This window comes from Nymphaea colorata, chromosome 9 (genome assembly GCF_008831285.2).
Source record: "Nymphaea colorata isolate Beijing-Zhang1983 chromosome 9, ASM883128v2, whole genome shotgun sequence".
Classification (NCBI taxonomy): Eukaryota; Viridiplantae; Streptophyta; class Magnoliopsida; order Nymphaeales; family Nymphaeaceae; genus Nymphaea; species Nymphaea colorata.
The window spans coordinates 9,547,396-9,562,949 of record NC_045146.1 but is presented as its reverse complement, the minus strand read 5'-3'; the positions used below and the strand labels follow the sequence as shown (position 1 = coordinate 9,562,949).

Sequence of the window (15,554 nt, the reverse complement as noted above, 5' to 3'; positions counted from 1 at the left end):
GCGTCTTCTCCCTCGACCTTACCTCTTCTCCCTCGTCCCGCTGGGTTGCACACAGCACAAGAAGAAGGAGGCGGAAGAGATGGCAACAGCGGAGAAGGTGAAGGGCGACGGCGGTGGTGGCGCATAGGTAAGCCATCGGTTCCCCTTTCTTCTTTCTTCTCCTCCTCCCTCTTTCGCTGTTTTCCTCTTCTGACGCCTCTCCCTCAGTCCAGTAGGCAATAGGATTCAGACCCATCAAAGGTAGGCCCGATTGTTCTTCGTTGAATGCCCCTCTTTCTCTCGTGCTCCTTACTCGCATCTCTCTCTCTCTGCGGTCTCTCTTACTCTCTCCATCCGTCTCTTTCCTATGTGTCATCGTTCTCTCTCCCTGCACACTCTCGCGTCTCTTTTGTCACGCCTTCCTCCACATTCTCTCTCGCTCTCTCTTTGCCCACGCCCTCTGCTCGAGCCCTCTCCCTCAACCGAACAGTCCCTTACGTCTTTCCTTCTCTCTTGCACCAGACCCTTCTCTCTCACCCGAACCCTTGGTTCTCCCTCTCTCACTCGTCTTCAGCCTCCCACACAGCTATTGTGGGCCACTTCTAACGACAAACCCCTCTTTTAAACTTCCCTTTTCGCCGATTTTGATTCTCATGTGGCTGTTGGATTGGGGGACTCGTTCTTCCCTCATAACAACGACTAGAAGGCATTGGTGGTGGCGGCATTGCATGGTTTTTGCCATTTGGGGATCGTTGAACGCTTGAGGTGGTTGCCGGAAGCATCGCAGCAGTTCGGACTCTTTGATTGGGGTGAGCGAGACCTAACCGAGCCTAGATTGTTGTAAATTTTCTGTTGGAGTACGTATAACTATTGTTTGAGCATGCTAGAATTAAGAATTGATGATTTAGAAGGCATGCTAGAGATGTCGCTATTTTGGGGAAGGTCTAAGACTCATGTGGAGGGACGATGATCCATATCTACAATGATCTTATAAGCATGATGGGTTGATTTTCGAAGCAATTAAGAAGCATGGTAGAGATTGTATTGTTGTGGAGAACGTTAGAATCGTTTTGGTGAGCTTGGGGAAATATGCTTCTATTGATGTGCATATAAGTTGTATGTTGAGAATCTTACAATAGGGAAGACACCTCAACTAAGGAAAACAAGTGAGAATCGTACATGTGATAAGTCGAATACAAGTTTTGAGTTCTAATCATTGGTGGCAACCTCATGGGTTGGGAAGAGACCTTTTTGAAGGGTTTTGTGTGTTGACACCCATTTGAGGCGAAGACATGCCTCGATGATGGTATTTTCAGATTTGTATCGATTGTAAGCGAAACGAGTAGAGAACTTACCATTTGGTTATGTTTGCAGGTACACCGGGCACGTCAAGTAAGCCTTGAGCAAAGTGGGTCGTAGTTCGAGGTGTTTAGTGGACGCGCGACAGGTATGGCAACATTCTAGGCAAATCTCTGCCTGGGCAATTGTGTGAATGTGTGTTCCTAGGATCGTGGGATCCTATGATTGTGATGTGATTGATGGATTGTTTTGTGAATGAATGTGTGTATGCATGCAAATTGTTTGATATATGATATGATTTGTTTTGAAAGGCTATGAGAAGCATGTTTTAAAAATGTTACGTATTTGCTATTTAGGACAGATGAGGTGGGGTATCGAGTCGAGTATCTCCTCGACCCCAATTATGCATTAGAAAGCATCCTAAAATGATAATTGTCTAGGACAGATACGATCCAATCAATGATCGAGACTACTCTCCGTGGTTTGGCTAAGTTTTGAAAGGTGTGACTGATGTGTGTGATTGTGAATGATTTGTCATGTGACAAGTTCTGTTTTGGAAAGCTATTAGAAGCTTGTTTTGAAAACTGTCACGCATTTTCATGTGCATGCTAGAATTGATAACTGCTTAGGATAGATGAGGTGGGGTATCGAGTCGAGTGTCTCCTCGACCCCGATTGTGCATTAGAGGGCATCATAGAATGATAATTTCATAGGACAGCTACGAGCCATCACGGATCGAGACTACTCTCCGGGATTTGGCCAAGTTTTGAAAGATCTGATTGATGTGTTTGATAAGATGTGAATGTTGTGATTTGTTGCATATGTATTGCCGTGTGCAATAATGCAATTGATTGAAATTGGAGGGTAGTTGTACCCGTATTGTATGATGGATAGCTATGACTGTTAATGTTATGTGTAGACCTCGTGTGGAGGCAATTGGAGATGTGGGTGCACTCGTGAAGTGTACCAACCTCATGAGCTAGCCAGTCATTTTGTGATTGTGCTATTATAATGATAATAATGAAAGAATAAGGGATGAGATGCCAGTGGGATGTGGCTATGTGTTTGGGAGACGTCCTGCTTTCGCCACTGGTCTCGCCTGTTTGGAGCGTAGGCGGTGCAAGGCCCCAGGGTACTGTTGTGTGATGTGCTTGGAGCGTTGGGCTCCCGCCTTTCCAACCTGGGTGTCCTAGGGAAGGCTGAGTATCTCTCCTTGGAATTCACACATACATGGATAAGTGCTCTACCACTGCAGCAGATGAATGGATCCATACTGTTATGGGCCACCACGGGGGTTGTCTCTCGGCTATGGGCCGCCGATGGTGTGCACGTGCCTGTGTTTGCACCCACAGGAACCGTCAATTCACTAAAGCTAATGAAAATAAATGTATGTGAATAAAATGTGTGTGAACAAATGTATGTGATTGATGGGCATGTGAATGCTATGACTGAAATGAAATGTTTAAGCATGTCTTGCATGTGATTGAGATTGTGTTACTGTGGCCCTTGAGTGGCCTTTTCATGTCGTGGCCAATTGACATAATTAAATAACCATACAACCTGAGCAAAATATAAGTTAATATAAGAACAAAAACAATGGTTTATGATTTTGCTATTCATTGAATGGTGATGGAACTTATATTCATAAAAGAAATGAATAATTTACAATGGTACATACTTCGATAATATGGTTTACCACAATCCTCGTTACCAAGAGCAACATGATTCAATTGGAAAGGCTCTGGATGTCCCATTGCTGCCCTAACAGAACCCCATTTTGAAGTTGAATTACCTCTGGCAAACTCAATGCTGTCTAGCACATCCTAAATCAAATTCATAGAAGTAGATGGGTAAATGAATACTTCGGGTACCCCAATGAAAAGAATAGTCATGAATACAAGCACTGAGTATATCATCACTACAAACGGACAGAAGGAAAAAGATTGTTAGGACATTGGTCCAACAAGCTGCAGTGGGTAATTGCGAAAAAACATATAGAGAAACAGAAAGAAGATTGAACAGTCGATGCATGGAAAGAGACAATGACTACAAAAAATAGACAATGACTAAAAAACTGGACTGACTAAAAAAGTACAGCAAAATGATAGAAAATGCTGAAAACTTTTATCTAAAATAAGTTACTCCAATCTACAGTAGTCTCTACTATCTAGAAAGAGCACAAGAACAGAAGTGATTTACTACAATAAGCTTGAGCCATGTAAGAATGTCAAAAAATTTGAATCAACTAGTTGCTAAAAAATTTGAATCAACTAGTTGCTTTTGGAAAAGCAATCAACGTTGCATGTAGTGGGATCATTTGTTAACTATAACACCTGAAAATGAGAAACAAACAATATTGAGGCGAATACTGGCATAGGCCACCATAAGTTCACTTTTTTTGTTCATATTGAAAAGAATGGTGGGCTTCTTTTTCAGAGATGTTCTATTTATAACTATTATGCATGGTGTTTCCATCGATTGAGGGAAAGAGCGAAAAGATAAACAGTATACCTGAACAAATGGTAACAAAATAGAGGTTTCCACCTGTTCACGATGACTGATCCCTGACAGGGTAAGCAGTAAATCAAACCAAGAACGAGAATGCATCAATATCAAATATAACATTCAAGAAAGTAATCATACCAATGTTAACAACCCATATTGGTGACGCATCAAGATCTTCTGCAAGCTACAGTTAGCCCAAAAGAAAATATTGTAAAACAATATGAAAATGTGTAAGCAATCTAAGGGTTTTTGAGCTGCCAAAGAACCTCAGACTTTGATGAAAATTTACCTGAAGAAGTTCCAAATACCCAAGCCCATCATCAGTCCAGTATCCCCAAACATCACCAAAGTGTCCAGGTCTCTCTTCCCAGGGGCCAATTGTATCCTTCCAATGAAATGCATTTCTCATCCACTCACCTTCAACATAACAGCCACCTGTACCACATTATAGAACAATAAAAATTAACACAGGAAAAATAATACTCGCCATGTCATACTTCGCCAACATCTTAGTACCAAAAATGTGTTGAACTGTCTGTTTCTCCAACTAACATGTTCAAGAAGAAAACCCTAGAGGCTTAGATATACCAAACCCAAATAGTTGGATTATCAGAAACACTGACCACATAATTAGGCATGAAGCCATTGAAAGTCCAAATTTACTGTTTTTAAATTCGAGATCTCAAGAGAAAAAAATAACAGGATGCTATGGTACTTAATTTTCTAGAATACACGAAGCTTTTCTCAAACAATAAGAAAAGATTCACACAAGATCTATCTGGGTCTCGAAGAATATTTTGCATTTTATTGTGCAGTCCAGCCTTCAGTAAATATAAATCTAAAAGTACAATGTTCTGAAATGTTCATGAAAGAATTCTGTATTAAAAATTAGCAAAACATTGCCTAAGCCGGTGTGGGAACTAGTTTTGCAGCAAGTAAAAGTAACTAATTCATAAGTACCTGGAAATCGCACAAATTGGGGCTTCAAATCTAGCAGCATTGCCATGAGATCCTTCTGGAAACCATGACCCTGTATTGTGAAACACTGCAATTAGAGATGCCATAATTACAGGAAATGTCATGATCTAATTGTGTCATGGAGAGGTCTTCCCTCTTCAGTCAGTTGGCATCACAAGTCAACAGAAGAATCACATATCCAGTCATTCTTATAATGGAATATAATAGACTTTATGTAAGTACTTGTATATATCTATCTTATCATATTATAAAGTTGCTATACGTATATGACATCATCTGCATATATTTTAGTTATTATAGATTATAATATTATATGATTCATATATTATATATTGATAATACATAGGAGTTACTTGTATTTTTTTATTTTTCTTTCTCATTTTCTTTTCTACATTTTTTCAGTTTTTTGTCCTTATTGTTACTGTTAGAGCTCAGGAGGCCCCACAGCTCTCTCTGAATGCATAAAAAGGTTCCTTTGTGATGCTTTTTCAGTCTTGTCTTAGTGCCTCAGTGCGCTGACTTTGGTTTGTGTTTTGGTGCCTTGGTGAAGTTTGCTTCCTTGAGAATTCCTTCTTGCTTCTTGGGTTTCTTGTTACAGTTTTTGCATCTAATTAGAAAATTTACATGGTATCAGAGTTTGACGCTTAGCAAACACACTATTTCCTGTCTTCCCATGCTGCTGGAGTCTTAGAAATTTCAGTCTTGTTGTTTCTGGAGAAAGAGGCCATAGCACAATGGGCAGTGTATGGGGCAGAGGTTGTATAGTGGCAGAGGAAGACTGCAGTTGTACCTTTTGTGGGAAGCAAGGACATCTTGAAGACCGCTGCTGGGACAAACATAGACATCTCGCTTCTACGTCTATGTCGAACAAAGCTACTGCTAAGGCAGCTACTCCAGTCACTAAGGCAGTTTTCTCCCTTTCTACAGATTCCATCACCCGGAGCAGAGCAAAGTATGACAAGATAATAGTACAAAGCTCTACATCAGTAACTGCTTCCACAGTAATGACATATATAACATATAGATCATATTATAGTAATATAGTATACACACAAATAGAAATCAGAAGAATCTATTAATTGCACAGATATACACATAATTGCAAGAATCCATAACATAAATAATTGATCTTTTTTTAATATCACCACTAAGATCCAACAATCAAATCAGTTGATGGAAGGGAGGGGGAAATAGATCTGGGAAGAAAGTGGTTGGGAAAGAAGGGATCGGTTGCTCCTTGTCAGTTATTTCATAAGTTTCATCTGACTGATAAGGCCTGCAAGTAATATAGTCTCTCATCCTATTGGATTGTTGACTCTTGGGTCTCAAGGCACTTCTATGGATAGCCAATTCACCAAGTTGTGTCCTACTCTTCATCACGTAGTGTTATGTTGGCAAGTGGTCGAATTTCTCCCATTGCTGGGACGACAGAAGTTACTATATCTCCCAATCTTCTAATTTGTGATATTCTCCACGCTCCTACTTTTCAATAGAATTTATTGTTTGAATGCCGTCCGAGTAAAGATCTTAATTGTCAAGTAATTTTTTATCCTTTCCATTGTGTCTTCAAGACTTACTGATGGGGAAGTTGATTGGTGGAGGCCATGAGTCAGGTGGAGTTTACTATCTCAACGAACCAATTGGAGGAACTAATGTGTTTGTGGAGTCTACTTTTAACCCTTTTCAATGGCATCTACATCTTGGACACTCTTCCATGTCTAAACTTTGTCATGTTTTCCTCAAATCTCTTTGTCTACTTTTTTTTCGGAGTTAAGGTATATCAGATGGGAAAGCATTATAGGAGTTCCTTCTGGTTCACTCAAAGTCTATCGCGTTAGAGTCCTTTTGATTTAGTTCATGTGAATATATGTGTTAAAGATGTAAAAGAGTTTTTCTGAAATATTAGAAAGTTAGGGAGCAGGTCTTTAAATAGTTTCTTATAGTTGTTGGACTACTTTTGTAAAGTCTCCAACCCTAATCTCTTTTAATAGAGATTAGGGTTACGTTAATGGATTATTCTTTTCGGCTCTCTCTCTCTCTCTCGTAACATGGTATCAGAGCAAGGTGTGGCGTCGACAACAGGGTGAGTTTTTCCGGCGACCACCTTTCCGGCGAACAGCCAAGTGAGTTCTTTATAGTTCTTTCATCCTCCCTCTTGTCATTGCCCATCCTTTATTCCCTCTTGTCACCCAATAAGGAGACGGTGAGAGAATAGGGTTTGGGCGTGTTGTGTGGAGAAGGACCTGATCACGCCTATGTGGAAGGCGTGATCAGATCCTCAAGTTGATCTCGTGGATGCTACTTCAACGGTGATTGGAACTTCATGTTGATCATGTGGGGCAGAGTGTTGTGGGTGAAGCGTGGCTTGTGAAGCTGCTGTTTGTGGAGTCTATATGCTGTTTATGAACGCAGTTTTGATATGAACAGAATCTTTGTAAATGTAAAATCAGTAAAGTGAGGCTGCGTGAGGGTGGACTGCTGCTGATTCTTAGTACAAGATCTGTAAGTTGATATCATTGATTCCTTTGTCGTGTGGACAGCTAGTTTTATGTGAAACAGCTGTAGTTATAAGTAGCAGCAGTCTTCAGTCGATTGGGGAAGAAATTCCAGTCATCGGCTGAAGCAGTTTATTCAATATAGAAGCCTGATTTAAAAATTTTCAGATCTCATATTGAGTTTCAGTCATCGGCTGAAACAGATTATTCTATATTGTTGCCTAAGCTATAGAGTTTCAGATCTGATATTGGAGTTATAAGTTTCTTTTCCAGATTCGTCTGTGTTGCAAGCGATATTTCTCTAATATTAGTGATCAGTACATTACGTTTTCTGTTCGAACCTGTAAGTGACAGTGATTTCCTAGCCTCAAATTATCTCCTGAGAAAGGACCTCTATTTAACAAAAGTGATTCTCTTGATATCATAGCATATACTGACGCAGATTACACAGAATATTCTCTTGATATCATAGCATATACTGATGCAGATTAAACCAAAATCAACAACTGAGTATTGTAGTAGGAAATAATTTGATTATTTGGAGCAGCAAGAAAGAGGCAGTAGTTGGAACTGCATTGCCACAAATATCGCATTTTATGGAAGCATTCTCACAAATATCGCGTTTTATTCGAAAAAAATGTGATAAATACATTAAATATAAGTCAGCTGTATAAAATGCCAACAAAACACATTTCTTCTAAAAAACGCAAAAAACATGCCAATAAAACCATGCTCAGCTACGATGGTGTGGGTTAAACCTATACTAACCTGTCTTGGAGTCAATGTCCCATTTCCAAGGAGGAGGATGTGTGAAAATAAGGCAGCAACTAGCCAACAATTCAGTGTTTTATGAGATGACCAAGCATATTGAAATGGACTGACATTATATACGAGATATGGTTCAAGTTGAGAAGACCTACAGTTCATGTTCTACATAAAGAGCAAGTTGTTGACTTATTTACCACACCACTGTCCATATCCAGGTTCTGGCAGTGTTGTAACAAGCTGAGCATGATAGATATATGTGCTCCAAATTGAGGGGCAGTGTTGAAAAAATATATAGTTTAGTTAGGTGATTAATAGAACTTTAGAAGTATTGATGAGTGGTGTTTATTATTTTATTTTATTATGTTAATCGTAATTCTCTTTACCACCCCTCTAATTTCTATTTAGGGAAGGCTAGGGTAATTCTAATGAAGCACTTTTTTCTCTCTCAAATGATTATAACATATACAATATTATAAGTATACACACAATTCTATATAGACACATGTATAATACAGATATACATACATAATGACATGCACACAAACATGGTTTTGAATACTTTGTTCATACTAGGACTTGGATTTAGCTTGAGCTATCACATATTCAAGTCTTAATGAGGATTTGTGTATGATTAGGACAAACAAGATTAAACAGAGAAGGTGCAGATACATTTGAAACATCCATTTTCTCTACTGTGGAGAAAACGTGCTGGTTTGAGGTTTTCTGTATTTTGGAACATTATTCTTAGGTAGGTCTTTGAATTTTTAATTATTTATTGGACTCTTTATGTAAGGGGTTAGATATAACCCTAATTAGTTCCTTTTAATCTAAAGGAAGAGGAGGAGCCGCTATATAAGACTTCCTTTTCTCTCTTTCTCCCCTCTCTAGCTTCTCTCGATTATCTCCTGTCTCATCTTCTTCGTTCTTGCTTGTTTAACGTTAAGATCAACACCTACTATGTGCTCATAGATGTACATCTTTAGAAAATTTCAAGTAAGTTAAAAGTGAGACAAATTCCTGATATGCATAAATTCTTGGCCTTCAGCACAAAACTGAAAGTTGTTCTTAATGTTTATGGAGAATAAACACCTTAAAAGTGTCCATCGGAGTAAGTGATACTTGGTCAAGCCAAATCACTCCTTTTTGGCTAGTGACCAATGAAAGTCTTGCTCTGGGATCAGTTCCAGCAGAAGTAAGCAGAAGCATCATCCTCGTCCAGTTCCCCACAGCAGATCCAGTAACTCTGCGTGTTTGCCATTAAAAGCAAACAAGAAATAACCATCACAGTAAAAAAAAAATATATGCAATGTTGACCGTCCAAAGTCAAGATATCTACAAATGAGAAAGATGCTCACAGTATGTCAGAGGTAGACAAGGAGACCGATCCATTTGAACTTGTCAGTGAAACAGACAAGTTCAATGACTGTAGGGATCTCACATAAAAAATAAGTTTGTAAGCCTTCCCTTGCTCAATATTCTGGAAAGAGAACATACAGACAAGAGGTTATCTACAAGTAATCAAGAAAATGGAAAAAGAAGTCCAAGATTTTGCACTTTGTAACTTCCTGAGTTTCTCTGTGGAATTGTGAATGAGTGCATGAAAGCTTGTATGTGTTGCATGTGAAGTTGAAGGAGGAACACAACGTCAAAACATATTTCTATTGGATAACATAGTCCACGAAATGAAATTTGATCAAGTCATCTGACTGCATTTGTAGAATAGATCATGAATGCGCAGAAGATTCACATCATGAATGGGTTTGAAAAGCTGTGAACTTTGAGTGAGAAACAGTACCATGCCCCAGTATCCTGGGTTATATACTCCAACGCCACCTTCAGGACAAATACTTGGTCCAACTCTATCACATAAGACTTCCATTCGAAGAGCTACAATATTACGACTGAAACATGATGATCTGTCTGTTGATACAACTATGTTTGATTCTTCACCAATTATTGACCAGGGACTGATGTACGATGGCGTGGAGGATCCACCAGCTTCAAAACCTGGAAGGTTGAAAACATGCATCAAAATGAATGCTACACTCTATCGATCCTTTCAACGAAAACGAAATTAACATGTGTATGCCTCACCTTGGCACATCCATTCATTGTGTACAGATGCATAGAAGCACAAAACACATGCATATAGATCAATAGATAAATAATCAAAGCAAGGGTATCCTTTATAATCAATTGCATAGCCTACAAGCCTGCATTTGAAATCACTTTGCTAAAATTTGTTCCTCGAAGAATCATCAATGCATGCATAACAAATACACCCATAAGCAAGTAGATCATCAGAGTCAAGATGAGTACTAAAAAAATAGAATAAAGAGATTTGTTCTCTAGAATTGTCACAGGATGATCATTGACAATTTAAAGGGCCGAATAAAAAATTTCAACCATAAATTATTGGGAATTTTGCTGTCATGCACCCTGCCATAGTACTGCCATCAATTTGCCTATGCTTGCGTTCAACAATCTCATTTTTGTTGAGGAACTTGTAAGCAAGGCAATCTACATTGTATCTCACTTTTCCGGAGAAAATCAATAAATTCAATTTAACAAAGCTCATCATATTGGAAATAAAAAACATTTGTACAGAAATGGATGTAGAGAAAGGTGTGGAATTTAAAGAATAATGAAAAACTTAAAATTTTTTGTTTCATTAAATATATATACAAACATAACAAGAATAACTATCAATGAAGTGATAAAGTTAACATAATATCGTCTTCTTGAAATTGCAGAAGAAAAGATTGAGCCCAAACACAGAAACAAATTATTTTGAGGGATCTTGAAGATCTTTTATTAATAGAACTAAACAGAAGAAACATGACTCTTACATACTTGACAGTTTGAACACTTTTCCTGATCATACTATAGGATTAAACTGGATTTACAAATTAACTCACTGGAAACAAATTTTCCGATAAAAGAACTACAATAACCAAGTCAGCCATGCCAAAGTCTTGGATAATACCAGAAACAGACTTATGAGATGAAAAACAAAGTTTAGATAGAAGATGGCCCTAATGAAGTCTCAAGAATCAAGACTGAGCATGCTCAAACAAATGGGTCTTCTTTGAAGATGTATCTATTTCATTGTTACTCCCCTTTAATGAATGTTTCTTTCATTTGAAGATCTTTGACATACACAAAAGAGGGAGAAAATTCAAGAAGAAATGGTGCCTCATCAAGTTTGGATAGAAAAAATATTTTTCTCCTTATTTGGAGCATGAACATTTGACAAAGTAATGGAAAAGGAAAATATTTGCATTTATAATATGCAATATAGTATGCGAGCTCCAATAAGTGTAACAACCTGACCCACTTCTAGGCTCGGACTCCTGATTTGGCGGATCTCAACCCGCCACTAGCAGTTTCGGCACTAACCCCAAAAAGGCTAGGAACCAGGACAACCATTTATGTAATGACCCTCTTTATAAACCCTTGAAGATCCCTCACAATCTTCAATAGGGGACTAAATTTTTTGGGTGTTACAATCCACCCCCCTTAAGGCATACGCATTCATGCGTGTGGGACTCTAGATCCGAGTGTTGAACAGGCTCTGATATCACTGTAACAACCCGACCCACTTATAGGCTCGGGCCCCTGGTTCGGCGGATCCCAACCTGCCCCCTAGCAGTTTTGGCACCAACCCCAAAAAAGCTAGGAACCAGGACAACCATTTATGTAATGACCCCCTTTATAAACCCTTGAAGATCCCTCACAATCTTCAATACAGGACTAAATTTTTGGGTTGTTACAATAAGAGTACTTTTAGCAATGTAAAGAATTAATTCGAGAGCTTTACCAATATCGCATATAACATGCCCATAGTCAAAATACCACTACTCCTTATAATTTTGCTTATGTTCAAACCAGACAAGGCAGCCAACTACTGCTCTTTTGTATCATTATTGGTCTTCATGGCCTCAGCCTCAACTTTAGGCTATGCATTTGAGGGCATTCCTTTTTTTGAGGATTGAACCAGCAATTAGTTTTAGTATGCCCCTTCTCAATACATAAAAAGCTAGTTTTGCCAACCCTTTTAGTTTGAATTCACTTGGAGGAATATTAGGTGACACAGTAGGTGTAAAGACTAAAGTTCAGCTCTATTTTCTCCACAACCTCTTCCTCTACCAAAATGATTATCTCTCTATATCTGAAAGAGACCCCTAGCCAGTACTTCATTGGAACTGTGCTCATCATTGTGGTCCTCAAAAATGTCCTTCAATGACATCTCATACTGTAAAAGTCTTGCTCATGAGTCTTCGAGCATGACACAACCTTTATGATATCAGGAATCTACAATATTTGACAGATAAGGATATCCAATACAAATATATTACAAACTACAGTTTGTTCAAATACATGCATACAAAGATGTTTATGTCCATCTTGATTATAAACTGAAACTGTTCATCATGCAGTATCTTATCACAGCAGCCACCTGGACATGTAGAAAGAGGTTTAAGAAGACATGCAACCTAAAAAGAGTCGTTATGGTTTAATGAAAGTTCCATGTTCCTGGTCTGAAAGCTTTTCTTTGGAAGCACAGAAACACTGTTTCACCCAATCCCCTCGTAGGCCATTCACTTTTTATCTTCAAAGGTAAAGAAGTAATTGGATTACGGTTGATTTGTGGATGACATCATTGTCGCAGGAAATTCAAGAGATAATATCAAAGATATCAAACAACCCTTGAGTTGGGTATTCAAGATAAAGGATTCATCTTGAGTTGATTATATGGATATACCTTCTTTTGTTGATCATCCTTCTCTTAAATTTGGAAAGTTAGGCCAAGGATTGAACCTATCGTACAAAAACTTTGTAGTTTTCACCCTAAAAAAAGTGAAATTTTCCATTGCAAGTGAATAGCCGGAGAAGGACGAGATAGCATGGATGGAGGTTCATGGTGAAACCCAACAATTAAACAAGAAGGGCTCTAATTGGATGTTTTTGAAATATCCTTCAATCTGCATAATTTTTTTTTAAAGAAATTATGAACTCTGATACTATGAGAACGATGTAATTTGGTTTTAATAGCTGATTTAATTGATAAAAGCTATGGCAGTTCCTAAAAGCATCTATAGCTACTTGCAAAGAATAAACTTGAAAATTAAATTTAGGATCATGACACTAACCAAAAGTATGAACAACTATGCCCATGCACACCTCACATACACACACACACACAAAACATCCATTTTTATGTGTATATATACTTTTATGCACAGTTGAAATGCTGCATTGTTTGCTAGATGCAGCAAGTGAAATGTTGAGAAGAGGATTCTTGAACCAGATGCATCTTCAGTTTGATCAACTTGATGCAGCACCAGTGTACATAAAATGCTTGTATGCCAACTAACCTAAACGTATTAGGAAGTCTGACTGGCTGCCGACGGGTGATAAAATCTCAGGCTAGAAAAGTAATTAAGAGCTGTAAGTCAAGGACCAAGACATGACAGACATACCTCGTGAAGTCTCACAAGAGTCACAAATATCTAGTACTATAAAGAAAATAGCAAAAACCCAGTCGCTTTTAAGACATAAATTAAATTTCCATCTCAAGGATATCGTGCATGATGGTAGAAAACTTTATCATAAGAGTGAAGCAAAATACCTCTGTTGCTCACAAGCTCAGCCCATAAACCACCAGCACCAGCATGGTTTATCTCCTGCCAAAAAGAAAAAAAGGATGAAGCTATGTTAGACTGTAAGTTTCAAGATATTCTTTTACAGGTAAAAGAAAATGAAGCATCAGAGATCAGAATATCAAACCCCCCTTGAATTTTTTGAATTTGGTTATCCTACTATAACTAGACAAAATGGAGTACCATGCAGGCTTCTAGATCATTTCACACCCAAAGAAAAACCAAAATTACTGTCTTACCTTTTCGCCTCCCAGCTTGATCATTTTCCACAAAGACGTGACACGTCTCACATAAGATCACTTTACATGATATAAGCTAAACCAAAGAGATAAGCAAATTATGTACACAGTCGGAGAAAATAACAGCAGCACTTTAATTATCTCCGAAACTCTAGACCCTCCTGCGGTGAAGCCCAGCCATAATTCTGTAGTACGTCAGCTTAGTGTTGCTTTCTATTATCATGGAACTAAAAACTCATAAACAAGACCACATAAAGCAACAGAACAAAAACATCAATTCCATGTTTGTATGGATAGGGCAATAAAATCAAGGTAAATCAAAGCATTTGTTGCAACTAAGGATAGCGAGATGATGGCTTTGCATCGTTGACTGCAGCAAAGGCAATGCCACCTATGGCAGCTAAGATTAGTAACGAACTGCTGACGATCGCAATGATCACAACCAGGATAGCCATGAATTCTTAAGAATTTGAGCAGTTAGAATTCAAAACTCAAGCAACTAGCAAAGAGGCAAGCGAGATGTGTCAGTCTGACCTCAAAAAATATACCAAATAACGTCTTTGGGATTGGCCTCTTGTATTGTTCCCTAGCGTCCACGAGCAGAGAAGCAGTCTGATTCTGAACGGTGGCAGATATTTCCATCCCCATGAAACCACAGACCACTATCAGACAGAGGACAGAAACCCATCTGTAGTGAAGATAAGAATTACACCCCATTGGAGATTTTCTCACTTAGCATCGACTCCAGGATCTGATTTTCTTACAATGAAAACAAGTGGAACAAAACTGAACGTTCAGATCAAACTCGATGAAGAACAAATCCTCGAACACCATATTAAAAAAAGAAATCCAGCACAAATTTAAATTTCTGGCTTGAAATAGTTCCGAAACAATTCAAAAACCATAGGTACATTTTTCACAAATCGCATAAAGAAATTGCAAGAGAATGACTATTCGATTATAGTTTAAAAGGAAAAAAGAAGAGAAGGACACCGCGAAACTGCAAACGTATGAAGAAGAGAAGTCGGGAAAAGAAACACGAGTGCGTGCTCGCAAGCAGGATGAAAACAAAGACCATGAAACACCAATCGGAAAGACCGAAAAACTGAACCAGGCGCAGAAACACGTATTAAAAAAAAAAAAAAAAACATACTTCGAAGCGGTTATAAGAAAAGGAAAATCGGATCAACTTCTCCTGCCGGGACCGATTTGCCCTAGGAAAAGGAAAATCGGGTAACTCCTGAACGGACCGATTTGCGCTTCAGGCCCGTAACAGGCAGTGGTATGTTTAAGAGAAATCTGTTCCAACAAATACCTATAAATAAAAATTTATTGTGGTTAGTTCCCATAATAATTCTAGAATCGGTGGAAAAAGAAAATTGTTTCCTGTCCCGAATTTAAATCAGTTTGTTCGGAACATTTATACTGTATTTGAAGAGCATGCATGGAAAAGAAAATTTCAGCCGTTGGCATTTAACAATCTTTTTGAAATTGTCTAAAAGGTTGTGGGGCAACCTTGGAATGTTCTACAAAGGAGGAACATTATTCCTAACATTTCCAAGTATATGGGGGCGCAGACATGATGGTTTTGAAAATTTATGTAAAATTTTGGTTCAGCCATGAAAGTT

At 38.4% G+C, this 15,554-nt stretch overlaps 1 protein-coding gene across 5 annotated transcripts in view; it reads right to left on the bottom strand.

The window, feature by feature from the left end:
* The window catches only part of LOC116261510 (alpha-L-arabinofuranosidase 1-like), a 111,324-nt gene extending 96,032 nt beyond the window's left edge, over window positions 1–15,292 (bottom strand). Inside the window, exons 1-12 of one of the 5 annotated variants that reach the window (XM_050079398.1) lie at window positions 15,080–15,292; window positions 14,461–14,685; window positions 13,657–13,711; window positions 9,820–10,031; window positions 9,380–9,501; window positions 9,114–9,267; window positions 4,744–4,813; window positions 4,073–4,218; window positions 3,922–3,967; window positions 3,790–3,842; window positions 2,957–3,101; window positions 2,526–2,612 (exon numbers count right to left, since the gene is read on the bottom strand). In XM_050079398.1, the coding sequence (XP_049935355.1) occupies window positions 2,526–2,612; window positions 2,957–3,101; window positions 3,790–3,842; window positions 3,922–3,967; window positions 4,073–4,218; window positions 4,744–4,813; window positions 9,114–9,267; window positions 9,380–9,501; window positions 9,820–10,031; window positions 13,657–13,711; window positions 14,461–14,643 (1,273 nt within the window). In that variant the 5' untranslated portion in view covers window positions 14,644–14,685; window positions 15,080–15,292. The other 4 variants (XM_050079397.1, XM_050079400.1, XM_050079399.1 and 1 more) reach the window with 4 other exon arrangements.
* Window positions 15,293–15,554: the final 262 nt, after the last annotated feature.